This window comes from Mesoplodon mirus (assembly GCF_964341445.2).
Source record: "Mesoplodon mirus genome assembly, chromosome: 14".
NCBI lineage: Eukaryota > Metazoa > Chordata > Mammalia > Artiodactyla > Ziphiidae > Mesoplodon > Mesoplodon mirus.
The window spans coordinates 24,210,186-24,236,795 of NC_138990.1; the positions used below are offsets into that span (position 1 = coordinate 24,210,186).

At 54.4% G+C, this 26,610-nt stretch overlaps 1 protein-coding gene across 1 annotated transcript in view; it reads left to right on the forward strand.

Moving 5' to 3' along the window:
• The first annotated feature begins 1,412 nt into the window (after nucleotides 1–1,412).
• The window catches only part of SH3RF3 (SH3 domain containing ring finger 3), a 209,272-nt gene continuing 184,074 nt past the window's right edge, over nucleotides 1,413–26,610 (forward strand). Inside the window, exon 1 of the mRNA XM_082643102.1 lies at nucleotides 1,413–1,966. Within this exon, the coding sequence (XP_082499228.1) occupies nucleotides 1,445–1,966 (522 nt within the window). The 5' untranslated portion in view covers nucleotides 1,413–1,444. The remainder of the gene's footprint in view (nucleotides 1,967–26,610) is intronic.

Below are 26,610 nucleotides of genomic sequence, written 5' to 3' on the forward strand. Positions count from 1 at the left end.
TCACCTTCCTCACATGCAAAATGAGGTTAAAATAATTACCCTACAGGGCTGTTTAGATGATTAAATAAAAAGATGCACGTTCGTGGCATTGAAGCCTCAACAAGTATTACTTTCTCCCTGGAAAGTCAAAAAAGCCACACTTAGCTTCACAAACCGCAAGACAGCCTGACCGACCGGGAGTAGGGCCCTCGCGCCCTTCTGCTGTAGCCCCCATTCGGAGATGTGCACGGTCCAGCGTCCTGCCCTGGACCAGGCTGCGCCGACCGCGGACTGGGCCCAGAGCGGCCACGAGGGGGCAGCGCTCGGCAGGGAATCTGTGCCACCGGCCGCGGCCCCGCGGCCCCCGGGCCTCCGTGCGCTCTTGCGTCGCTCTGACGCGCCCGAAGGCGGGCGCCGGGAACGAGACCGCGTATCCCCTCGCCTGCGCCTCCCGAGAAGGGGGTCGAGCGCGTCCCCAAGGGCGCCCTGCGCGAGGCTGGGGTCCGGCGGGCAGCGGCGCAGTCTTGGACGCGCGTCGCCGGGAGGACCCCAGCTCCCTCCCCTCCGCTTCGCCCGGGGCCCCGCGCCCACCCCGGCTCCGGAGCTGTCACTTCCGCGCGCCGCCGGGTAGGGGACCGGGCCGTCGTCGAGGAGGATGCCCGGGTGTTGGCTGCGTCCCCAAGCTCCTGGCCGGCGCTGCCCAGGGAGGCGGTCCGCATAGCGCCGCCCAAACTTTCCTTCGCGGTGGCGTCAGGCGGAAACATCCCGCTCCGAGGCTCACGGAGAGCGAAGGGAGGCTCCGGCGCCAGAGGGGACAGGCCCGGGCCTGCGCGGGAGAGCGCCCCGGAGTTCCTGGGGGCCCTGGAGGCGCCCTAAGGGCAGGACTGGTGGCTGCGTGCTCCCAGCCGGAGGCAGCTCCAGGACGCAGCTGCCCCTTCCCCGTGCCCCGCAGTGACCGTGACCTCCGCGCGCTCCCCGCGCACGTGCTCGCGGCCGAGGACGAGGAGGGGTCCCGCTGCGCCAGCTGGGCAGCCGCTCGCGGGCAGGCCAAGGGCGCACAGAGGCGGTGCGGGGGAGCGCGCACGCTGCGCCCCCGCCTCCACGGCACCGGACTGGCCGCTGCGAGCGCAGAGCCGCCGGGTGTTGTGCCAGTCCGGCAGCGCCGCTGGACCCCGTGCGGGGCGGACTCGCGGAGAGACAGGTGTAGCCCGCATTCGGGGGCGCCTCGCGCCGAAGAACTGGGTGGGCTCGGCGGCCCGGAGGGGGCTCGCGGGGCTCGGAGTTCCGGTCCCTGCCACGCAGGCCGGTTGGCACCACTTGGCGCTGCCAGCCGCAGGGAAGGAAGTCGCGGCGCAGCCCGGTTCCCCAGCGGCTGTTCGGGCGCGACCCTGGCGCCCACTGCCCGCGGCAGCCTCCGCAACGGGCCCGGGACCTAGAGGTGCGCGCCGCCGCCGGCGCCGCCCCCATGCTGCTCGGAGCGCCCAGGCTGTGCGCGTCCAGGGCGGCCGCCGCTGCGCAGAGCGAGGGCGACGGCGACAGGCTGGGCGGGGACATGGACGAGTCGTCGCTCCTGGACCTGCTGGAGTGCTCCGTGTGCTTGGAGCGCCTGGACACGACGGCCAAGGTGCTGCCCTGCCAGCACACCTTCTGCCGCCGCTGCCTGGAGAGCATCGTGTGCTCGCGCCACGAGCTGCGCTGCCCCGAGTGCCGCATCCTCGTGGGCTGCGGCGTGGACGAGCTGCCCGCCAACATCCTGCTGGTGCGCCTGCTGGACGGCATCCGTCAGCGGCCCCGCGCCGGCGCCAGCCCTGGCAGCAGCCCGCCCGCGCGTCCTGGTCTGGGCCCCAGCCCCGGTTCGGGGGCGGCCTCGGCGCTCGCGGGTCCTGGGGGCAGCGCCTCTGGCTCCCCGGTTCTCCTCCCCGCGGCGACCAGCGCCAACGCCAGCCTGCGCGAGCTGGCAGCCAGCAGGAGCGCGCCCCCAGCAAAGGTGGGTACGCGCTTCGCAGAGGTGTGAGTGTGTTGGTGGGGGGAGGGCGGCGAGGAAGGGCAGGGGACCAGAGGTGCTCCGCGATGGCCTTCTTTCTCGACTTGCTTCCCTCCAGGGACTCCGTGAGTGTAACCTTATAAGTCCTACTTGGTAACTCTTGGACATCACGTGCTCCCCTCCCGCCCCCTCCCCTTTGAACTTCTCTTTGGCACCTGCCGTCAGCCCATCCTCTCCCCTGGAATGCCTTTCCACCAGCACTTGCTCTGTGGTGGCCTGTGCGTGTGTGGCAGCCCCCCGCCCTCCCTGAGGTGGGCAAGGCTCCCTGGCCCCCTGCTCCCCTTCAGTCCCTCGCAGGGCTGGGCCTCTTTCCCCACCTTTTAACTTTGCTGGGCCCTCCATCTCCCCAGACACAGACTTCTTCTCCTGGACCCCCAGACCAGCCCTCTCCACACCCTCGCCCGCTTGGACTGAAGTTAGCACCTAGTGTTTTCCCAGGTTCTGGCTGCTGGGAAGATGGTGGGCCTCCTGCCTGGTGTCTGGCCAGGGAGGACCTGGCAGAGGCAAGTGAGTGCCTGGGTTGCAAGAACGCAAAGTACAAACTCCTTTAGCAGTACAAAGCTCCTGGAGCCCGGGAATGTTTGGCTCAGCCCTTCTGGACTTGGCCCGTCAGGCAGCCCTGGTCCTACCCTGGGTTCTCAGGCCCATTGTGTTCCCACTGGGTTGCTATTTGAGGGGTGTGTGTGTGTGTGTGTGTGTGTGTGTGTGTGTGCAGCTACATTGTACAGCATGGACTGTTTCTGTTTCAAGGACCTTATCTTGAGGGTTCCGGTGATTTGGTTTCAAGAGCTACTTAGAGTGTGTCATTTCACACCCTCGGCCACCTTGGGCACTGTTGCTGGAGGGAGGATAGCCCGTGGGCTGCTGGTTTAAGTGAGAAACAAGGAGCTACTCATGTTTTGTATTTTCTTTAGATGTAGAAAAGCTTGAAAAGATTGTTGATTTATTGCAAATATCATTCATTTTAGAAAGCACAACCGTATCCCTCTACTTTTGACCTTTTAAAGATCTGTTGGTGTATACACCATTTAAATAATCCTTCCCAAATGTGAAGTGCTGAGGTGAGGGGAAAGTTCTCCATCCGAATTGCTCAGCACTGCAGTGTCTCTGAGGTTAGGAACTTAAGCCCTTGAGTGTTAAGCTTTGGAGTTAAAAGTCAGACTTTGCCAAACTGGGCTTTTCCTATAGATCAGGGAAATGGAGACTCAGGGAGAATGCCCGCCCATTCTCAAGTCAAGAATAGTCAAGGAATATTTATAAATGGGATCACTGCTGAAGGGGAGTTGATGTTAATTTACTTGGTTTTAATCGTGATTAAAGCCAGTTACAAGTGTTCTTATTACAGATTTTCAAACTTTTCTTTCCTGCCTTGCTGTTATTATCTAAAGTATTACAATTAAAGGTCTTTATCTGCAAAATAACCAGGTTACTTCCTCCTGCTCGGAGAACTAAATGATTTTAGGAATGATGCTTCTAGTGGGGACGTTTTGTGAATCGTGTTTGATGAGGAGGGTGGCGGGTAACAACTGGTCTTGAGGCAGCTCCTGGGCTCCGGGGCATTTGTGGCATTTAAAGACGTTTGTGAAGGGGCTGAACTTACAACTTTTATTCATTACACTTAGTACCAGGGAATTAATATTTTGTCCCCCGGATTTTGGGATGGTTGGTTGACTTTCTCTCTGGACACATACATACAGCTAACAGACTATGTCCAGGGCTGTCTGAGCCTAGTGGACTCTGGAACACATTTCCTTTTTTTCTTTTTTCCTGTGTTATCTTGGTGTGACCCTCGGTCCTTTCTTCCAGGTCCCACTTGCCAGGGGGACTAAGCTTGGGTCCTAGGAAGAGTCTGAATTAAATCCGATATTACATTTGATCATTTTTGGAGAGGAAAGAAAAAGTAGTGGCCCTGTGGACTGTAGTATCATCTAGCCTTTAATCTACTGATTTTCAATAGTCATTGGGAGTCTTCTTGGGCAACCAGACGTCCTGCATAGAGGGCTGCACTGTAAGCAGGTCTGTGAGTGTGGTGGGCAAAGCCTTCAGCTGAGCATCACTTCCAAATAGGCTCTGGTACTCGACTGTGCACTGGATTAAGTCCTGGGCCCGGGGGGTTGCCGCGTGCTGTTTAATAGATGGGCACTCGTCATCAACGGGTACCATATATGCCTTAGTAGTAGGTGACTGTAAATATAAGAGAGTCCCGTTTCCCAGTGAGATGCTGCTCCGACCTTCCTTTGGGACGTGTGGACGTTTTAGGTGGGTAGATTAGCAGATATCCGCTTAAATGTTTGTTAATTTAGTGACAGTTAGCTGCCGGGAATGTACTCACTCCGTTTGGTTCCTGAAGCACTTTCCACACCGTTCACTCACATCTTTCACCAGCATTGCCTGGACCCTCCAGCCTGGTGGGCGGAGCTCTGCTTTCACCTGTGCCTCTGAGACGAGGCATCAGGAATCAGTTAATTGTGCTGCCCTGGAACTTTTACACCGTGTTACGATGCCCAAGGCTAGCAAATGCTTGCCATCCTGTGCTGGCGCTCAGAGCCGCCTTAGCCCTTTGAATGCGCTGCCATCGCAATTGCTGAGTTTCTTGGCTTAATCTGTTTTTTGTTCTGTTTTACAGTTTTGCAAGGTGACCCCTTAAACACCCTAACTACATTGATGGAGGTTTTCAGTGCAACTTGTCTTTCCGAGAGGGTTTTGAGGTTCTCAACTGAGTAATTCAGAGAGTACTTTTTAATGTGTCTGAATAAGGCTCTAATATATCAGACAGTTCCAATTTTTTTGTGATTATTTTGGTGGGAATCCCTTGCCTTCAATTTGGCGTACACAGCTTTTGCTACGTACCTGCACTGGGCCGGGCACCATCCTGGGTGAGCCAGGCAGGTGTGTCCCCTGATGGAGCTGGCATTAGGGGCCGAAGCCGTTGTGCTCTCAGGAGGTTCCTGTGGGCACGGGGCAGGTGTCGGCCAGAATTCTGTGAAGGTTAAAGGGAGGACGTTATCACAATCAAAGAACTCTAGAAGGCTTGGGTAAGGCTCTTGCTGATGGGAAACTGTTAGAACCTGATTAGTTTGCCTGCAGGTACTTGGGGATGTTTAAGTTGGAAACCTGTGTATGTCTCGGCCAGTGTGACTGGGACCCAGTAATGAGAGAGTGAAGTGAATCACACAAATGGTGTCTATTAGATATTTTATCTTACAAACACACACGTATAATAATTCGCCATTTTTTGGATGCAGGATCTGGACTCTTCTTTGCGTTCTAACCTGTCTTTCAGTCACAACCTATGATTTCCTATTTGTTTCTTTCAAGTGGACTGAGAACTAAGAGACTTTCCAAAAATTCTGAGTGGAGCACCTTCCAGATTTTAAATAATCCCCCCTCAATGTGTTCTGGTTTTGTTCCTGCTGATGTGACAGTTTTAAAGCTGTCTCTCTTTGGTGAGTCTTTCCTAAGCAGTCACCTTGGTTTTTCCAAGGAGTGACTTCTTGTGCACTTAGATTTCTTTGGTTTGCATGCTATTTAATTAGAGTTTATGTTAATATGTAAGTGTGTAAGCACACTTGCATCAACATGCTTGGGAATCCAGACTCCCTGGGCAGGAGTGACGGCCTGGGCAGTGGCTGGCCAGGCGGCAGCCCTCCGTAGGGTGGATGCCCTGGCCGTCCGGTGCAGGGTTAGGGTTAGGACACGACTGTGTCGTGGGGGTGGGCGGCTGTGGCTTGGTCTGGGGTGTAACAGGGACTCCAGAGAAGAGGCCTGGAGGCCTCACGGAAGCCAGGCAGCTCCCAGGACGGCAGACAGTGGTGACCGTGGTCACTGTGATGCCGGGGCACACGCCGGCCTTTGTGACAGATGAGTCACGGCAAGTCCTTTGGGACGTGTTTTCAGAAGGGTGGTGGGATGCGTGACTGTTGATGGAGCGTCTGCTGTGTGCAGGGCGGGCCGGGCGGTGTGTGTCTCCTCGCTTCCCGACCACAGCTCAGAGAGGCAGCTGGTTAGCACATGGGAAGCTGAGCTCCGAGACCCCATCGCTCAGGGGCACTGGAGTTGGGGTGACCTTGAAAGGTGAACTCTGGACGCACCGGCTAACTGGCTTCCTGATTAGACGCCTCTCCCTACCACGAACCTGGTTAATTAGAGACCCTGGTCCCAAACCAAGTGGCCTGGGCCCTGAGGTCCACTCTGCACATGGCTGCAGCTGCTTTTGGCTCGGCTGCTGTGGGCGGGCTGGTGCGGAGTGCGGTGGAGGGGGTCCCCGGGGAGTGTGGTGGCTTTGGGGGCAGGTCACTGGCAGCCATAGGTCTGGAGCCCGGGGTGCCTGGGGTTTGTCCGGGGCTCCGTTCTGTCCTCAGGGATGTGTCCTCATCCGTCCTTCTGCTCTGCCACCATCCTGGTGTCACCCCAGCCCCACCTAGGGGTCTCAAGGTTAGATGCAGGGGCCTTGGGCATCTCATCCGAGTGACATTCCGAGAGGCCAAGTGGTCACTCTCCAAGTTGGGGAGCAGACTTGACTTGACTACCGTCACTCACTTCCCCTCCCGGCCGGAGCCCGGACCAGCCCATCTCTGGGGGCTTTGGGACCCAGGACCACCTCCCCCTGAGGCTGCGGCCCCTCCCCACCCGCATCCCAAACTAGGTGACTAAGGGATCCCTGGGCTCCTCAGTGTCCTGTGAGGATGGAGGGTGGGGGACTTGGTGGGCAGCCAGGACTGGCACGGGGTGGGGTGTGTGTTAATCGCTTGGCAGATGGTTTAGCTTTTCTGGGCCTTCTTATCAGTGAGTGAGGGCACCTGTCTGCTTTACTGGGTGACAGAGGCAATGCAGGTGCAGGCTTAGCACACTGTGTGGGCCGTTGGCTTGGTGCCACCACTAACGTGCATCTCAAAACCTCGAATCACCACTGAGGTGCGCTCCACAGGCCCACCTCACTGCTAGTGGGGTCAGTATATGGTGTCCTAAATTACGTGTGTGTGTGTGTGTGTGTGTGTGTGTGATGCATGTTGTGCCTCCGGGTTCAAAGTCTGCCAAGTTCCCATGACTGGATCGTTGAGTGTTGATGAGCGTCTAGCCAAGGGCTTGAATCTGTTTCACCTTTAAATTGCTTCCAGGTTTTATCTTTGTTATCGTGGTTGTGTGCTTGATCCTTATAAGTGTCTTTAAAGTGAAAAAAAGTCCAAAAGCTCATCTGTTTTAAGGAAGGCAGCCGGGAACATAATCCTGCTCAGTGTGACACACTGGTCAGCGCTCTGCTGAGAGGGAAGCATAGCTACCTTGTCTGCAGGATGGGTGGCCCATCTACACCTCCCTTGTCTGCAGCACGGACTCACACTGTTGTTCCTTCATCCAGCGTGTGAGGCTCGCCAGAGCAGGACGAGATTGCGTCTCAATTATACAGTTGTTTCAAGGGTGCATTTCAGTTCAATCTGTATTTAATCTTTATTTTCGCAGTTAATGTGCTCTTTTTCAAGGTACGTTGTTGAAATAAAACATCAAGGATTCAGTTAGGGAGAAATGCTCTTTATGGCGCTTGAAGAGACAAAGGTCACTTTTTGTCAGATTTGCCTTTCTTGGTAGATCTTCGGATTTGAAGAATTTGATGCATGTGTGATGTCTGTCCTGTTGGAATCCTAATTCACCTTGAAAGATGAGGGTGTCAGAGGTGTCAGCTCTGGGGAATGGTTTAAGAACTGTGACATGTCTCCCTTCTCCCTCTGAGCAAAGTTGGAATGAAAGAGTGTGTGAAGCAGCAGCTTGATGCGGGTTCTGCTCACAGGCTACATCTTTGAGCTGGACTCTGGCCGCGTTGGCTCGTGGATGATGAGTGACACCGGTTCTCTTGCCTGCCGAGGGTTTGTGGTGGGAATGAGTCCACGGTGCTCATCTGCAAACACAAGACACTAGGATCTTGGCTCTTCTACTTCTGGGATGTGAGTGCGCTGGTCCCGTGAATTTATGTGAGTTTCAGTGAATGAGAATTCGCTGCAGGAATTCAGGTCAACAGAAGCAGTGAGTGACATCTAGAAACACGCCGGCACCAGAAGCAGGTGTGAGTTGTTGTGGAGCCGAGGGGCTAGGGATAGGAGGGTGGGTTTGGGGCAGTGCCGAGCTGGGCAGGAGCACTGGGGGCACAGGGGGCCGTCACACAGCCGTGCAGATGGGCCAGTGATGCATGTCTCTCTACTTCACTGAATGCATACCTGAGGACCTACTATGTACCAGGCACTGCAACCAGCACCCAGGTACTTGGGGTAAGAATTATTTTGGCCTAGGAAGTGGCACAGTTTGCCTGCCACCTCACCAGCAAATGCAGCACGAAGCGCATCGGAAACAGCGGAGACATCCCGGCAGCAAGAGCTGCCGTGCGTTCATTTCTCCTACACACAAAGCTGAAGTACCACCACCTTGTCCCTACACGTGTTCCAGAGATTTCTACATAAGACATAAATATTTACTGTTTATGGATAAACTGTTGGATTCCTTAACTCTTTATAATCATCCTCCCAATTCTATATGACCTGAAAATTGCACCTGTTTCCCCTCCCCAAGCCCGTCTGAAGGTAACGAAAGCCAGTGTGTTTGTGCAGCATGAGGTGTCAGGACCGAGGGGCACGTGGCCTTTGCCCTGTTAACACCACCTGGAAACAGACCACCAGTGAGCACAGAGGTGGCATCTCGCTGGTGGAGTGTAACCTGGCCTGGTGACAGAGAAGGGGAAGGTCACACAGGGCGCTGGTGCTCCCAGCAGGGTTGCCACGGTGGCCACAGACGTCCCTGATGGCACCTGGCGATGGGCTTTATGTTAACATATGTGTCCTTTAATGATCTCTTCTATTTATGCCAAGTGGTCCACTAAAAAAATTCTGGCAGGTATGTGAGGTTTGATTTGGAACAGATTTAAATAAAAAGTAAGTCAGATTTAAAGTAAATGTTGTGAGGATGAAACCTGGATGACTAGTTTGGATAAAAACTGCCTGGAGTCCTAGAATGACCAGAGTTCATTTTCCCTGAGCAGCTTGACTTTTACCTTTTCAACCCCTGGCTTGCTCTGTGCCTGAGATGCTGGGGCCTGGGCTGCATTCGTGCTGAGGATTTGTAGGATGGAGAAGTTGGATGAGGTGAGTGTGAGAAGCAGGGCAGCACTTCATGCTTGGAAGCCAACGTTTGGTTTTTCAACTCAAATAGCAAGTGTGAAAACTTGGGATTTGTTTGAGGCTGAAAATATAAATGGGCAAGAAGTTTTAAAAGTGACATGTGTCCACCTGCAGCCAGGGGCCCACCTGGCCTGGAGTCATGTTCGTGTCCAGGAGCCTGTCAGGTGCCAGGCCAGGATCTGGACACAGCAGAAAAGTGGCACAAGGTTCTGAACTAAGAGACGGGTGTGGGGCAAAGGACATGGTCAGGCAGGCTCTCCCGGCACCCTTCATCCCTGGAGCTGAGGGCTGTGGGTGAGACAGGTGGGACAGGTGAGCCTGGGCCTCTGGGCTGGTCCCGTGCTCACAGCAGGGCTGTCTGATGAGCTGAGTGGAAGGGCCTGCCCTGGTATTGACATCTTCTGGGGCTTGGGGTCGTCCTTGATTTTCCCCCTTCACCTGTGTCTGCATCACCAAGTTTTATCATGACTCCCGGGAGGGACACTTAACATCTTCCTTTCTGCCCCTGCAACATTGGCCGGGTCCCTGCTGGCCAAACTCCCCACCAGGTGCCACTGTCCCCAGTCCGCTCTGCCCCCAGCCAGGTGACCGCTCTAAGATGCCGTTTGGGTCACAGGTGCCCTCCACTCTTCCCTTTGGGCAGGTTCTAGGTCCCTGTCCTGCCCCACCTGGGCCCCAGCTGCACGGCCAGTAACTGTGCTGCTCTTCATTCCCGCTGGGCGTCTGCCCTTGGCTTACGTCAGACCACTTTCTCCAGCGTCGAGCGCAGGTCTGTCCACGCCTCCTTCCTGTGTCCCTGGGATGCTGCAGAGGAGCAGCCACACGTGGTCAGTCCTGTTTCTTACACCCCCGCCCCGGCTGCCCTGTCCTTACTGTCTGTCCCCCGTTTACCTCCCAGCACTCACGGGCCCTGTGCACTCCCGGAGCCAGTTTCCTACATTCTCATTGAATGTCTGTGCTCCAGAACCTATTCCCTGATTGCCTTCGGGGTCTTGGGTCTTTTCACCCATGCACATTGCAAGTTCATCAGGGTCAGGCCCATGCCATTCCTTGGGTCTGTGCCCTGTGCAGGAGCAGGACCTTGGCAGTCGGGACAGGTGATGGTTATCGGTGCACGTGGGCTGCCTGGGGCCAGGCTGATGCCCCCTCCACACATCCTTGAGGTGCGCCTGGGCCCGTGCTGGGTGCGGTGTGACCTCTGTGCTGCAGAGTCCTCATCTGCAAGGTGCTGACCAAGCAGAGCGTGGGCGCCTGGGCACCTCAAGGCTGTGGCCTGACAGGTTCCTACCTAGAAGGAGCCGGGAGAACCCCGGCTGTGCGTGAGCACCTTGGAACCTCTGCTGGCGGGGCTGGCGGGGCTGGCGGGGGGTGGTGTTACTCTTGAGCCTTGAGTTTTCATTGTAATAAGTATTGGAATGGATGACCCCCAACAAAGTCGGGCTGGGAGCCTGGGGAGAGACCTGGGGGCAAGGGCTGGGGGACCCGCAGAGTCTGCATCTGGATATTTGTTTGCGATCCTTTCTCCCCAAGCTTGGGATCTCCCTCTTATCTCATTCTACCTCACCCACTGGAGCCACACACTCTGGGGTGTTCGGGATAAAGTAACAAACCGCCCCCCTTCAGCTCACTCTGCTCCCGGTGTCCCCAGCCGGGGAGGGGACTGGAGGAAGCCTCACCCACCCAGGGGAGTCACTGGCTGTGGGCGGGAGGGCTGGGCTCTCCCCTTTTTTCTGGTTTCTCTTCCTTTTTCCCCTCTTGGTGACCCTGGAGTGAGTCAGAGAGTGGGGCTTCGTTTTGTCCAAAAGAGAGAAGTGTGGGCTCTACCTCCTTAGAAGGAGAAAGAAATGGCCGAAATGCCTGTTTCTTGGAATCACAGCTGTCGGTGCCACTGGGAGGCTTGTTGGCAGGACGTGAGTCCAGAGGGCTGTTGCTGGGGCCCTCGGGGAGCAGGTGCGCGGACAGCATGCTGCAGGCAGGACTGGGTCCACGCGCCACGGGCAGCCCGGGATGAGCTTTGATGCTCGCACATCAGAGAAACGCTCTGTGTGTATTTGTTGTTTCCCATCTGCTGCTTGGTCAACACATCTGATTCATGTTGAGTGAAAATCTTGCTGCCCTAAATGGAATTCTAAATGTAGACCCATAAAGGGGCCAGAGAAAGATGTCGCGTCAATTATACAAGAGGGTGTACGTACGAGGTCTCACACTGTCACGATTCCCAATTCTTTCAAAAGTGCTTTATTCTTAATTGTCCACTGAGTGGCCTTTCTAGTTATATTTTTCTGATTCTAGGTCTTAGGGCACTTGGTTTAGTAACTTGAGTTTCTCTTATGAGAGGTTGGTCATCAGCTGTTTAGGTAAATTGTCCGGAATTAGAGCCTGACCTGTTCATTCTCACTCAGTAGTGAATACATTTCAATATATGTAAATGGATTTGTGTACATATATATATATACACACACATATACTAATATATAGAGAACATACATATATATGTATCATTTTATAAGTTATACATTTACAGTCATTAATTTGGTTGGCAGTTCATCCCTTTGAATGAAAGTTCAGGGACTAGCTGACCTCTGCCGACCTTAGTTTGCTTGAAATGTGTCGTGTGCTGAGAAAGCCTATCCAGCTGGACTGTTGTGTCCTGTGGCGACAGGAAAGGCCTGTCCGTGCCTGCAGCCTGTCTATCCCCGCGGGTCCCTCTGGTTCTACCACCAGCTGCCACAGGACTCGGGCAATGCTGGCCTTCTGGGTGCTGCCCAGGCAGAACGCATGGCATGAAGGACCTGGACGTGTGGCCACCCGGGTGGAGACCCGAGTGTCGCCAGCTGTCACTATGCTACGTGGGGCCGGTAGAAAGCTGGCATCATGCGGTCGTGTCTTCTGGACAGATTGGTGAGGTGCTGGGGCTTGAGGTGTGTGTGCCGGCGTCTGCAGGTGCAGGTGGACACTTGTGAGAAATGGAGCGAGGTTTGCGTAACTAGCTCTGGGGACCGTGGTTGCCGATGGGGCCGTTTTGTTGAGTGATGGACCCCATTAGATCACAGTAAGATGCTCGATGATGTATAATTAAAGATGGCATTAGTCAGGCAGAAATCACAGCATTTAAAAATGGGAAAGGGATCATTTCTAAGGCTGACGCACACATCCAGGACTTAGGAGACAGGATGCAACGGGTATATTCGAAAGTGAAGCTGCTGCGCTGGTTACAGCTGGTGTCCTCTTAAGTCTCAGATATTTGCAGTGTCAGAGACCATGGTGGTTTAAACATTTATTTTAGGTGAATTGACAGGTTGTGGAATGATTCTGATTGGTGACTCTACGAAAGAAAAGCAGTCCTGTTTTTGTTCTTCGTGGAGCAGGCTGAGCCCAGTTGAGCTGTGGTCTGAGACCTCGTCCGCACTGTCCAGCTTCAGCTCCGAGTCCCTTCCTGCCTCTCTCCCTTCTCTGTTTATTCATCTGCGGGTGCTCTGGGCTCCGGGGTTGGGGAGGGGCGGGCAGTGGGCCCAGCGGCCTGGCTGAGCGCTGCCCTGGCCGTCACCCACCTGACTGTTCTGACGTCTCCATCGGACGTTGGGAGCGCCGTCCGTCCCACTGGGCCTTGGCTTCTGGGCTCGGTTTAATCAGAGGCAAGCGTCTGGCGGAGAGCCTTGGTCGTTAATTAATCATGCTGCTGTTTACATTCACGTTGACGGTCATCTCCACTTGTAACCCCCTCAGCTCAGGGGTTCCCACAGCGCCTCACCGACCACCGGTGCGGGGCTCCCTCCCTCAGGGACAGGCAGAGACAGGAGCGCGGGTCGCTGTCCCGAGTGCCTGCTCTGTGCCCCCCGCCTGTGTTCCGGGGGAGGAGGGCTGCGCATCCCCTCCGGGCATCCACGCGGCTCTGTGACCTTGCAGAAGCTGATGTCCAGTCTCTGACCCCCTGGAGCTTAGGCTGCGGGCATTATGGGGATGCGGCCAAGAGAGCGAGTGAAGTGCCAGCTGAACAAGCTCAGCTTCAGTGGAGACGTTTTGTGATGTGTGTATTTTATCCTCTAATTGGATTAATTTAGGGTAAAAAAAAGGCAGTGAGCTTTCTTTGCAATCTATAGAGGATGTCTTTACCTATGGAAGAAATCGTCCTTGAGAGCATTGCAGCCGTGGTCCGTTGTTAGCCCGGTGCTCCTGGACTTGGGCTGCACGTTGAAATCCCCCAAATGCTGCAGTGTGGCCCATCCCAGAGGTCCTGACGTGCCCGGTCCCAGTGCAGCCGGGCGTTGGCTTGTCAGAGTCCTCAGGCAGCGTGGACGCTGGCCTTGGGCAGTACCGGGCCGAACCACAGAGGCCGGGAAAGTTTGGAGGAATCGGGGAGATGTCTCCTGGAAGTCCTTCCCAGCTCGCAGACAAGTGCAGAGGCCTGGGGAGCCCTGCCACCTGGGAGCCGGCTGGCTAGAGAGGGAACACGGACGTGGAGGCCTGGGGTCCCGAGGTGCTTGGAGCGGACGTGGTCTTGGAAGGAGGGTCAGCGACCAGCTGGACAGGGGACCTGGAGGGTCTTTTGAAGCCATTTTATTTAGGAGCCTGACACTGTTCTGCTCATTCGTTCGCTTAGAAATAACTCCTTTAGGAAAAAGTTTCCTACAGAAGCAATAAATTCAGCTCATTAATTCACTCAGTCCTTGTGGCAGCTCAGCGACCTGGGCGCTGTGACTGGCCCTGCTTTGCAGGCCCAGAGGAGTGGAGGAACCAGCACAGCTGGGGGCGCAGCAGGGCCTGTACCCAGGCTGACTCTGGGCTCTGCTTGGGCGGGACGGTAAGGTGTGAGCTGGGGGTAAAGTCCTTCTCCCGTCACCTCCGAGGTCCCATCGTTTCCTCCTCCCCAGGCTGCCCAGCTGGGGGAGAAACCAGGATACGCCCTGCTGTCGCTTGCTACATTGTCAAAGAGGCTGGCTCGCGGGAGAATTTCCTGGCGGAACGGCGTGGAGAGCGGGGAGGGAGGCGTGCTGTCACTCAGGGCTGGAGCCAGAGGTAACCGCTCACCACAGAGGCCCGCACGACACGGGTGACCGCCCTGAGTCTGGGGAGACGGGCCGTGGGCTCTTTCTACGTTTGAAGGGTTCTCCAGTCACACGGTGAAACGAACATTATGGAAATGTGGTCCGTGACCCCGGGTCTCCGCCAGTGTCTTCCTGTCCAGTTTTCTTATGCAGCAGCCTCTGCCGTCCATCTGAGGCTTCCCACCCTGGATTGAGCGTTAAAATCGGGCCCAGATTTCCTCAGGGCTCCACAATTTGTGGTCATGGAAACGGACGGAATACAGAATTTTTCCCGTGGACATCTGCACTTCCATGTCTCAGAAACATTTACAAAAAGCTAACGGATTAACCATGTGTTCAAATAAAGCTTTCTGATGGCTCGGATTCTGAATTTTATACTCCAGGCAGCACTGTCTGTAGGAGTAGAATGTGGGCCAACTGTGAAATTTAAAATTTTCTAGTGGCCACATTACGAAAGTTAAAAAGCAACAGATGAAATTGGTTTAATAATGTGTCTTATCTAACCCACTTCTTCCAAAATGTGAGCACGTGAGCATCACTCAGTACAGAACGTTAACGGGTGCTTTGCCTTCTTTGTCCAGGCTCAGCGCGGAGCCTGCTGCGTGTCACACTCCGACACACCTCAGCCCAGTTCCAAGGGCCGCCAGTGGCCGTGGAGCCGGCTGGGGGTGGCGGCGTTGGCGGTGGAGCTCCAGACACCGTGGTCAGGGGCTGAAGTCTCGCGAGCTCTTTACCCCTCGGGCGATCTGTGCCCACATGATGCGCTTTCGGAGGGTCTTGGGCGACGCCAGGACGGCCTCGGAGCCGCCGCAGTGACGGGCTGTGCGGACAACACAGGCTCTGGGGGCCTCAGTGCGGTGACTGCTGGGGGCTTCAGGAAGGTGTGCTGAGGTTCCCGCTGGACCCCGAGAGCGTGGGTTTCCCGCCCGGCCGATGACGTAGGTCACTTCCCCGCCAGGCCTCCTCGTCCGCAGGCTGTTCTCGGGGTCCTGACGGGCACGGAGTCCTGCCCCCCCCCCCACGGTATGGAGTGAAATCCAGCTGTTGGTAGGAGGAGGGCCCAGAGTCCCAGAGGTAAGTGGTTACAAAACTGTCGCCTGCCCTGGTGTCCATTTTCTGCGGCGGCAGGCGTACCGTGGGGGAGGGGTGCTTCCCTTCTCCGTCACCTGCAGTGCCTTCGTGGTGGGGGGCGATGCCAGGGTGGGAGACTCTGAGCTCATCTCAGGGACGACCAGGCAGTGCAGCCTCGGGGCTGATGTGCCCTCGGGGCGGCGTCCGGGGCGCAGCCGGGTTAGGGGAGCGTTTGAAAGTTCACTGCATGGAAATCGGACTGTTGCCTTTTCTGATCCGCTCGGCATGTTATCAGACTTATATTCCAGGCTGTGGGGACTATCATTCTCTTTAAATGGCATTATTTAACAAAGAGTTAGCATTTCATTGGAAATTCAGTTACTGGCTCCGGCTGGAGTGGGCCTGGGCGGGGCCTGGGTGTCCCCTGGTGTCCCCTCCAGCGGGACAGCGGCTCCGCACCCCACTGACTATTTTAAATGATTGTAGACTTTTGAAGTTGTGTCTTTGCTTTGAGGACACATCTTTCGTTACTTACAATTTATTTCAAGCGGAGTGTCTGGTCTGTGATTCAATCCTGAATGATACCGTTGAGCTTTGCTGTGGCTTCTGTGTAACGGTGCATGTGTAATGGTGCACGGGCCACTGTGTGTAAATTGTGTAAATGATGCAGCATACACCCCCTTCCCCCTACCAAACTGCAAGGCTTTATCTTAACTGTTTGGTTTGGTGTCTTTTTATTCACTGCCTTCACTGCATCAAGGATGAGGTGTGCTTGGTCACTGGGGGGTCACTCATGGCAGTTACTGAGCTGTCCTGTGAGTCAGGGACACCCTGGGGGCCCCTAAGCTGCTCTGTAGGCCTGTTGTGCTCCTGCATGAAATGCCTCATGTTGGCGAAAGCAGGGGTCTCCCCTCTTTGCTGTCAGTTTAGGGAATGCTGGCTGTGAGCCGTCCTCCCCGCTTCTGCGGCTAATTTGCGGTTACCTTTGCAGATGGAACCAGCTGTGGAAATCGCTGGCTGGGCTTGGCACCGGTCTCTGCAGCTGTAGGTGGGAGGGTCAGACCCGTCTCATCAAGGCCAGGGTGCATTTCATGTCTCCCAGTTGCTGGTGGCTCCCCGGCCTGGGTGCTGACGCGGCCAGTGCTCCATCCTACGTAGGGATCTTGCAGGGGAGCAAGTGCCCCGAGGCGTCTGTGTCAGGACTTTTGGATGATTCAGGGCAGAGACCCTGAGTGTGAGCCCTAAGGCGTGAATTATATATTTTCAGAAAAGTGATGCGGGGACTTCCCTGGTGGTCCAGTGGTTGGGACTTCGCCTTCCAGTGCAGGGGGTGCAGGTTCAATCCTTGGTCGAGGAGCTAAAATCCCATATGCCTCCCGGCCAAAAAACCGAAACATAAAACGCAAGCAATATTGTAACAAATTCAATAAAGACTTTAAAAATGGTCCACATCAAAAAAAAAAAAAAAAGAGAAAAGAAAAACTTAAAAAAGAAAAGTGGTGTGAAGGGTTGTTGTAACTTCCCTGATGATGGGTTCAAACCAGTGGCTCCTGATTTATTGATAACGGCTGCATGTATTTTTCAGTTTGAATACTGTCGTAGTTGAAGACTTCCGAATAAAGGTTAACAAAGGCCGATTTCTCCCTGAAATCACACAGGGATTGCATATTCCTTCAGCTTGCTCCCTGCCGGGAAGGATTGACAGCTCTGACTTGGGAGGGTGCCCCCGTCTCTTTGGTGAATGTGGGGCTTCGAGTCATGGTGCCCATCATGTTCTTATCAGCTGGAATGAGAACACTGAATAGATTCCCCAGGTTGCTGTAACATTACCTCGGGGGCTGTGATGGTGACCGAGGACCTTCACCTATGTCACTCTGACCCACTTCATGCTCTGGGCCCCTGTGCTGTGCTGCCCACAGACACCATTTCCGAGAGTCCCGGGCCTGGGCTGACTGCTGAGTTGGGCTTGGGTGGCTGTGACCGTGGAAATCTGGGTCGTTCAGGCTCTGAGTCCCACTCCTGTCCCATCATTCGACACAGCTTCTCCAAGCAGGTGCTGTTCCATCGGGGTGGACAGGCACCCCATGCGTGTGTGTGTCCAGAGAGAGTGTTGTGTCTCGTGCACCTGATGGGGAAGGTGGGCAGGAGGTGGGCAGGGAGGCTGCTGTGGCCCCTTGGGGTGACGAGGGACACAGCCCCTCCAAGGCTGTTGTTGTGCCTCTGGTGTCACTCCTGGGACTGGGGACCTCTGCCCTCAAAACCCACTCAGCTGTAGAGTCCCCTCGTCACACTGTTGGAATAAAGAGGCAAAATCCTGTCCAGATTTCCTGGTTAAGTCTGTAACTTACTGATAAGCCTGTTGAAGCTGTGCAGGTAGGTCCAGACCACCTGGGTGGGCTTTGCAGGTGAGAGTTGATGATGTAGATCCCCCAGCAAGGACGGGCATCTGTCTCTCCGGCCGTGGACCCATCAGTCCAGGAACAAGGGCCTTTCTTGGCCTGTTTTGACATCCAGGACTACCTGGTGAGCAGCCGTCAACACGACTAGCCTTCCTCTTGGCCTGAGAAGGAGTCTCCACCTTCCTGGGGCAGCTGTGTGGTGTCAGGATGCACAGTGAGAAGGGTCTTTGCACACAAATGACTTTGCACCCTGATGCGCCCCCTGCTGCATCTCCAGGGCTCCCCTCCCCCAGCTTCCTCACCTCCTGGAGGGGACAGAAAGGTTCAGGCGACCCTCCCTGGGCTTCTCAACTCCTCTGGGCCAAGGAGTCGTGGGAGGAGTCAGCCCTTTTCCACAGAGCAGCCTTGCCAGGAATTACCTAATGACCTGAGCTGTGGCTTCACTGTGGTTAGAGTCCACCTTTGTATGATGCTGTGTGTCTCTGAGAGTTCAGCACGGCCAGGATGTATCTGTGTGACCAGGAGGAGGAGAGCTGCTTTTGCTAAGTTCATAGCACCTCCCGGTGGATTCCAGGATCTCAGGACGGCTCCCCTGCCCTGTGCTGTGAGGGTGCCCTTGATGATGGAGTGATGGAGGTGATGGTGGTGATGGAGGTCAGGGAGGTCATGATGATAATGGAGGTCATGACGGTAATGGAGGTGTTGGAGGTGATGGAGGTGATGACGGTGGAGGTGATGAAGTGGGCCTCAGGGTCAGTCCCTGGGCAGACTTCTGAGCCGGCGGAGACATGCAGTTGTCTTCTCAGTTCAGAGGGTGCAATGGGCTCGGAGACTCAGAGGCCCGCAGGTGAACAGGATGGCTTCCCAAGCCCAGAAGCCTGGGCAAGCCTGGGCCCGGGTGGAACTGCAGCCAGGGTGGGTCCGAGCGAGGGGAGGGTGGGGAGGGGGAGTTCGTGGAGGCCCCGCTTGCTTTTCGACTTTTCTTTTCCGAGTAATTTACAGGGTATAAACAGCTCACTGGGTTTTTGTTGGTTGCAAGTGTCTGTCTGGTTGACTGTCCTTATATTTCTTTGTCATATCTGTGTCTTGTCTGCAGTCTGCTTAGAATTCAGGGTTTTTGTCATCTTCGAACAAAATGATGGGGTTTGCTGTCAGTTACTCTGCAGGGGCAGAGGAAAGGAGCTGTGTGTTGCCTTCCCTGTGCTCCAAGCCTTTGCTCCTTCTTTCTGTCCTTCTCAGAAGGCTGCTGGGGTCTGGACTCACGGCAGCGTCAGGACCCTCAGGCCCGAAGTGGGACAGTAAGTTCATCTGGACACAGGACAGATATGCCCTTTCCCCCTTACCATCAGTTGTCTGGCAGACGTTTCCAGACAACATCTGGAAACATTGTCTGGGCCTCTGGGACTTTGGTCCTGGTGATGCCTTCCGGAGGCCCTGCCCCTCCCAGTGCCCTCCCAGGCCCCTGCCCTGTGCCCCAGATGTCCCTTCAGGTCCTAACACACTCCAGATTGGGAGGAAGAAGCTGGACAGCTTGCTTCTGGCTGAGTCTCTTTCATAGATTGAAGTCTTTCTATTTGTGTTTTATGTGGATTTGTTTGTGAAAATCTCATTTTGTGTTCCCATAAAATACATGAATGTGCAGAGAACTGAAACGTAGCTGCTTCCTTTGGTTTTGGTAAAACCCGTTCCTTTTCTGGTGGCTTTTAGCCAACTTTCCCGTTTCCCAGTCACAGGCATTTCCATTGAAGTGACCCTGCGGCAAAGGGTGTGGAGAGAGGTTGCCTCCGTTGGAACCTTCTGCACCGGATGTGCTGATGAGGAGCTGGCTGTTCGCGCCATGTGCAGGGTCCTTGGGCACTGGGTCTTGAGTCACGAATGCCTGTCTGCAGGAAAGGCCACCGTCCCCAGTGCCGGGCATGCACGTTCCTGAAAACACCTCTCCAGCTTCCCTAGGCTTTAAGCAAGCAGCCGAGGGGTCAGTAGCCTCTGCTCACCATGCACTGACCCTAACTGCCCTTCCTGCCTGCGGTGGGCTCCCTTCCCCCGAGGCTGCGTTTGTAACTTAAAATCATTAAAACATTCTTGCAGTATCAACGCCTATCCTCCTCGGGTGGATGAGAGATACACCCTTTAGTTGTGTGATTTCCCCTCCCCACCTCCCCCGCTGTGTCACGTGAATGTCTGTCAGCTGCCCAGCGGGAGGGCAGGGTCTTTGTGTCTGGTGGGCTCTTCCTCTCCCCCTTGCACTTGGGATGAGATGGCAGGTCGCCCAGGGAGCTCCAGCTGCACCACGCCTGGATTGCACACGTGACCCCTGCGTTCCATAGGCCCAGCACCTAACTGCAGCTGGTGTCTTTTAGAGAAGCGGATGGCCGTGGCTGAGGCCAGGATTTCTTTTCCAAATGAACATGTGAGTTCAGAGCCGTTGCCTGCTGTGGATCTCATTGTGGATGCGTGTGTCACATGTAACGTGTGTGCCTACACAGATGCTGGCCCTGTGGGGTCTTCTCTGGGTACTGGGACTTAAGGGGAATTTTAACTTTTTTCTCCATGTTTTTTGTTCTATTTAAGTTTCCACAGTGAGCATATATTATTTTTTTATTCAGATTTTTTTAAATTGCCATCTTTTAGAGTGTTAGAATCTGTTTTTCTTCATGGAAATCAAATACAGACTGCGCCACAGGTTTCAGGATGACAGAATTGCAGAGCTGGAAAAGAGCCTTAAAGATCCAGACTTGAGGTGAGCGGGGGCAGAGCCCACGCTCGGGTCTTCTTTTCATTCCGGCCCCCCGGGCCCTTCCACCCTCCAGCCAAGCCATCCCTGACCTAGGTGTCCATTACGTGACTATTTCAGGTAAAGATGGGTTATTCTGTTTCGAGATAATTTGGACAAATGCCAGAGTTCTTCATTTCCTATACTGTTAAGGCTGTATTCACAGAAAATATTTACGACCGGGGCTCAGCGAACCGCAGCCCACGGGCCATACTCACTCTGCTGGTGAGCAGCCTGGCCAGACTTGACCCAGCACGGTGACCTTTCTTTTGTGTCACACAACTTTGGGAAGTCCCTTGGTGTGGCAACAGGGCCCACGTCCAGAGGGGCAGACGCCTGGACTGGGAAATGCATATGTATGTGGTAGGGACCAGGAAGATGAAGCATTAGGAAATGTAGTTTATTTGGAAGACAGGATTTTTCCTGATGGTGGTCATCAATTGAGGTGGGAGGTTTTAATGGCCTTTCAGAGGACAAAGTGGGAACCTGACCGTTGTGTAGAATGAGTCCCTGGGGCAGCCCAGGGAGACCATGAGGGCAGGGCCCAGAGGGTGCTGGGACCAGCACAAGCAATAACATTCTCCCTCCCCATGTATTTTGGGTTCTCTTTTGGGCTTGTTCAAGCTGATGTCATCTGATGGGGAGATTCCGTCCAGTTGCCTAAAAGGGAGGACTGTTTCTACCTCCTTCCGAAATACACATTGTGCACATATTTGGGTCTGACAATAAAAGCCCACACTCAAGGTGCTTTGAGAGGCCCCCAGGAAGGGCAACCCCCTGCTGGAGGCCCTCGTCTTGGTCAATTGCGTGGAAGCCCCAGACCTGTTCACACCTCAGACTGGGATCCAAATCCCAGTTCCAGAGTCAGGACTGAGGCCAGTTTGGTGCCTGGATGGTGGGGCTTCCCCACCATGTCCCTAGTGCTCGTTTTTTATCGTTTCCCCCTGTTGGGACCTGATCTTTGTGTGGCTCTGTCTCAATGGCCACCTCCCTGAGGGGTCTGTACATCATCCTGTGTCACAGAAACAGAAGAGGTTCTCTTATGGGGACATGTGTGCTGGTGAGGTTGAGCAGCCCGGAAGTCAACACAGAGCTCTTGGCCATTGTCTGTTTAGCAGCTTCATGAACCAGCTGGTGCTTGCACGTTCGTTTGAGCAAACAAGGTGCACTCATAGCTCCCCTTAATGAAGCCAGTCCCGTGATTGCTCAGAGAGCAGCAGATCAGAAATCTTAGGATATTGCTTTGGCTTAAAAGTGAGCTCTGAGCAGAAAATTTATTTTTAAGGGTCTCCAGAATCAGTAAAAGGAAAATGGTTGCCTCCACTAGGGGATTTTTCTCGGTGGGTGAACCTAAAATGGAAGTGAGTAGTTTTGAACACTGTGATCTTAATGGAAGATAGTTCATTTTCCACTAGCTTTAAGCTGTCATGCCAGTATAGTTTTTAACATGCATTTTAATTATTTATGGGATAAGTGCTGATTTATTTTTCCTGAGAGTTCTTTCAACATTTTACGGTAATACTTCACTTATCAGGATCACTTATATTGAAGCACATGAGAGAGCAAGCAGGTGTCCCCATGATCCTCTCTGTTTATATGCACGAGAGGCCCTCTGTCTCTGCCTGGGACCCTTCTTCTCCTGCTTTTGGATGACATACTGGGAAAATTCGCTTAGTCAACCTGCATTCCTGGCTCCCAGCTCTTTGCTCGGCACAGTGCTAAGTGCTGAGAATTCAAAGGGTAATAACGAGTATACAACCTAGTGGGGGAATACCCATCTGTACCATAATTGTTTTGTAAAGCTTGAGTTAAATGGTAATTGTAGACGTTCATAAAACATATGGAAGTGCAGAGGAGGAAGCCAGTTAGTTGAGAAGTCATTTCAGAGAGGGCTGGTTGGAGGGACCTTGAAAGAGGACGGGTGAACAGTCATGAGACAGATTCTCCAGTAGGAAGGATGCCACCTGCAAGGCATGCTGTGCTTCTGAGATTAACACAGTCACGGTTTCTGGGTCAAAAGGCATAAGGGGTGTGGAGGCAGGAAGGCAGGCCGTTACGGAGGCAGAAGCCAGGCTCAGCCCTGAACCTAATTGCACGGGAGCAGGGGCATCTTTGGACGGCTCTCGGCAGAGATGATGCCTGTTTAGGGGAGAAAGACCCCGGTGCCTGGAGGTGGGGATAGAGTCATCAGGGTGAGGCTGGTCGAAGATCACAGGGGAGGCTCTGGGTTCTAGCTGAGATGTGGAAGAAGCAAGAGAAGATGACTGAGGACCAGGCTGAGGGGCAGAGGGGAGAGCCCTCCCCTGGGTCTGGGCCAGCAGGCTTCTCTCAGCTTTGTCACCCCTGGCCGTGTGACCTATGGGCAGTTACTCTCCAGTGTTCCCAAATTTGAGACAAACAAGCTCTGTCTACTGGGCACGGGGACCTGTCTCTCAGTGAGACACACCCAACCCCGCAGCTGGGATGAGGGGACTGTTTTCTCATCTGTGAACACCGGAGTCGTGGCCCCCTGGCAGGGTTGTTAAGCAGGAAGATGAATGCCACCTGGGGCTGGTGCACAGAAGGGGCCAGGGGAGTGGTTTCTGTTCACGTCTATAAAGGTGCTTGTGCTGGGACCGAGGAATGTCACCAACCAGGCAGGAATAATTGGACATGAAATAATTTGGGGCAGGGGTTTCTTACCTTGGGACCATGGCTCCTTAGAGGGTCCAAGGATGGACTTGGCAGCCCCGAGACCCTGGGGACCGTACGTGATTACTCGTGGAGCTTCTGTTTCCCTGGGGACTGTGGCCGTCAGATTCTCACGGGGGGATGTGACCCCGCCAGGCTAGAAGCAGTGATAAAGAGCACACATAGGGGTCCTGAGGTGTGTGGGGTGGGCCTGGGAGGAGGGAGGCCTGAGTGTCCCTACCACGCTGAGGTCCTGCTCTCGTAAAGGAATCTGAAAACTCTCCGAATGACTCAGGGTAGGAATGCTCAGAGGAAAATTACAGGAGTCGCTTCCACTTGATCCTTGGGTAGATTCTAGATGTAAGGAGTAGCAAAGCCTATTAGACAAGGCAATTCTTTTGATTTATTTTGGCTGACTGCCTGATGGCACGCGGGTCACAAGCAGGTAAGCCTGTTTGTTTAATCAGGCTTCTCCTTTGATTGTTTTTTCTATCTTCCAAAGCATCTAACATACTCTGGAAGCCAGCAGACCTAACAGCCCAAATATTTTCTTCTAGTTATTCAAGCATGTTTCTATGTTAAGGTATAAGCAAAACAAACAAGCACACATCCTAAAACCCAAGTACTTTCCCGTCCTACATCTGAACCCCATCTGTCCTGTTACAGTAACCGCAGTCCAGGTGAGGTTCTCTTCCTGCGTCCAAACCCCATCTGCCCTGTTCCACTAACTGCAGTCCAGGTGAGGTTCCCTTCTGTGCCAAGCAAAACACCCTCCCGTGCATTTCCTCTTTGCAAAGTCATGTCCTGTAACTTCTTCAGGATCACAGGACCACATTTTTATCCTCCCTGTCACTGTGGTTTTTAGAGCTCTTTTACGATGTTCTCTCTTCCAATATGAAGGGCCCAATGTGAACTAACACAGGGCCTTTCCCAGGCCTGACGAATGCTGAGGAAGCTGGAGGCCATGGTGGCCTTCTGTCCTGTGTCCTGCTCCATGGCAGGTGTCTGGGCCAGCTGAGCCCTGGGCCCCCCTGGCGTCTCCTGTGGCAGGTGATCTAGAGACACTGTATTTGGATGGTTTCCATTCTCTAGGCATGGAAGTTGGCCTTCCATATCTGTGGGTTCTCATTGAAAATATTTGAAAAAGAAAAAAATTACAGGAATTTCCAAAAAGCAGAACTTGAATTTGCTGCACCAGCAACTGTGTGCACAGCACTTACACTGTATTAGGTATTGTAGGTCATCTAGAGATGATTTAAAGTCTACGGAGGATGTGCATAGGTAATATGCACCATTTTATACAAAGGGCTTGAGCTTTTGTGGATTTTGGTATCCTCGTGGGTCCTGGAACCAATTCCCATGTGTACTCAGGGACGACTATATTATGTCAGCTTTAGACCCCAAATCTTTGAAGTCAGATATGGTGTTTTTCAGAATCAAGCCCTGGTCAAGTGAGGCAGATAGATGATGGCTCGGCCTTCCCTACCACCTGGAATTCACTTGGTTAAAAATCTTGTGCTGCTCACTTAGATCTAATTAACATTTTTGATTGGCGTGTTGTGTAGTTCTGGAAGCTGCTTATTAGATTTCATAGGTGTCTCTGGCAGCACAAGATGTTTAATGAGCAAAAATAATTGTGTTACAGTGAAATGAATATGTACGTAGTCACTGAATTAATAAATAAGTTAAAGGATGACTTCATGGAAACTCCTGAGAACTTTGGGTTTCTCAGCATAAGATGTGGAAATTGACTTTTTGTGTGTGTATGGTTTTGAAGGAAAGAAATGTGCTTTTTCTGTTAGACTGAAGATACTGTGTGTGTGTGTCTGTGTGTGTGTGTGTGTGTGTGTTTTTAACCAGGATGAGCGTCTGTAAGGAAAATGGGTTTGTGTCCTCTGAGGCTGCAGGAGCGTGCAGGAAGCCAGGGTGGCAGCGAGAGGGCTGGGCTGTGGGCGTCATGACCAGGGAGGTGAGCGTCTCACCGCAGCTCTGGGGAAGCTCAGGTTCTAATTCCCTTCTCTGGCTCTGGGCATGAAGCCAGAGAGTAAGAGGATGACGTGAGAAAGGTGGTCCTGAGACTCACAGCTCCTGGGGCTGAGGCTAAAGTGCTCCCGCAGCAGGTGAACACGCAGCATCCTGTGTCCGCGACTTCCCTGAGTCCTGGTCCCTGAGCTGCATGTCCCCAGGGCGCTTACCCACCAGCCCAGGGCCCTCTTGGCTAGGCCACACGAAGAGTTCCTCGTGGGAGGGAAATCGAGGGGCTGAAGAAATCACTGAAGAAGGATCCAGGGCTATTAAGCAAACCAGAGGCTGGCTTGTTCTGGTTTTTTAAAGGCTCTTTTGGTGGCAAGAAAGAGACCCAGCCGGACCCGTTGGGTGGTGGGAGTTTGTTGGCGGTTCCCCTGCATGGGGACTCAGCTGAACACCAGGCCCGGGAGGCCAGGAGCCCCTGGAGAGCCTGGCCGAGGGTGTGTGCCGCCTGCCAGCTTCCCTCTCCAGCTGTCTTCCCGCTGACCTTGGCCTAGCTCTGTCTGCCCCCCGCCCCCCACTCCCCTGCCCTGGTTTGCTCGGTTGCTGCTCCTCCTGCCTCCCGCTCAGGCCACCTTTCCTGGCTCAGCAGGCGGTGTCCTGAGTCCAGGTCCCAACAGGGACCAACATAATGGCCTGGAAAACTCTTTGGTTTTGAAACGTGCAGGTAACCTCCCAAAACAAAACCCAAACCTATGTAACCCCCCCTGCCCCCCCCCACGCTATTTGGTCCTTACAGCAGCTCCGTCCAGTCAGGAATAGTTTTTCCACGTTACAGATGTGGAGGTAGGACCCAGAGAGGGCAAGTTACCTGTCCAAGGTCACACAGCTCATAGGACCCAGGCCATCAGTGTCTTGTCCCCAGGGCCTTCTCTCTCTGGGGCGTCATCCTGGGGGTGGGCTCTCGAGTGACCCTGCCCCTCACTCACGGGCTGGGGACGTGCCCCTCAGCACTTCAGGCCTCCGTTTTCTCGTCTGTAACCGGAGACGTAGCAGTTGTGAGTGGGCTTAATGACATGGTGCGTGTGCAGCCCGTGCTGTGCCAGGGACCTGATGTCTCCGTGGAGGTGGTGTCGCATGTCCCACCCAGGGCACTGCTGGGCCTACTGTGGGTAGATCTGTGTCCCCCTCCAGGGTGGCCTCTCCCTTAGGAGTTCTGGGGGGCTTCTTGGCCAACCATTATCAACGGTCTTTCTCTCCCGTCTTCCGACGAGCAGGTTCCGATCCTGGCTATCAAAATGACAAGTGATGGGGTGGACAAAAGGTGTGGCCAGTGCTGCCGCGCTGTTTCGGAGGGCGGGGGTGGGGGATGCTGGTCTCCCACCGTCCTGCCACCCCTGCCGCCGCCCAGGCTCCGCTCGGGGTCACTCAGTCTTCTAAGTGACCACGTCCCACCCAGCGCCCACTCAGGGGAGCCCCCCTCCCTCCGCCTGAAGCAGCC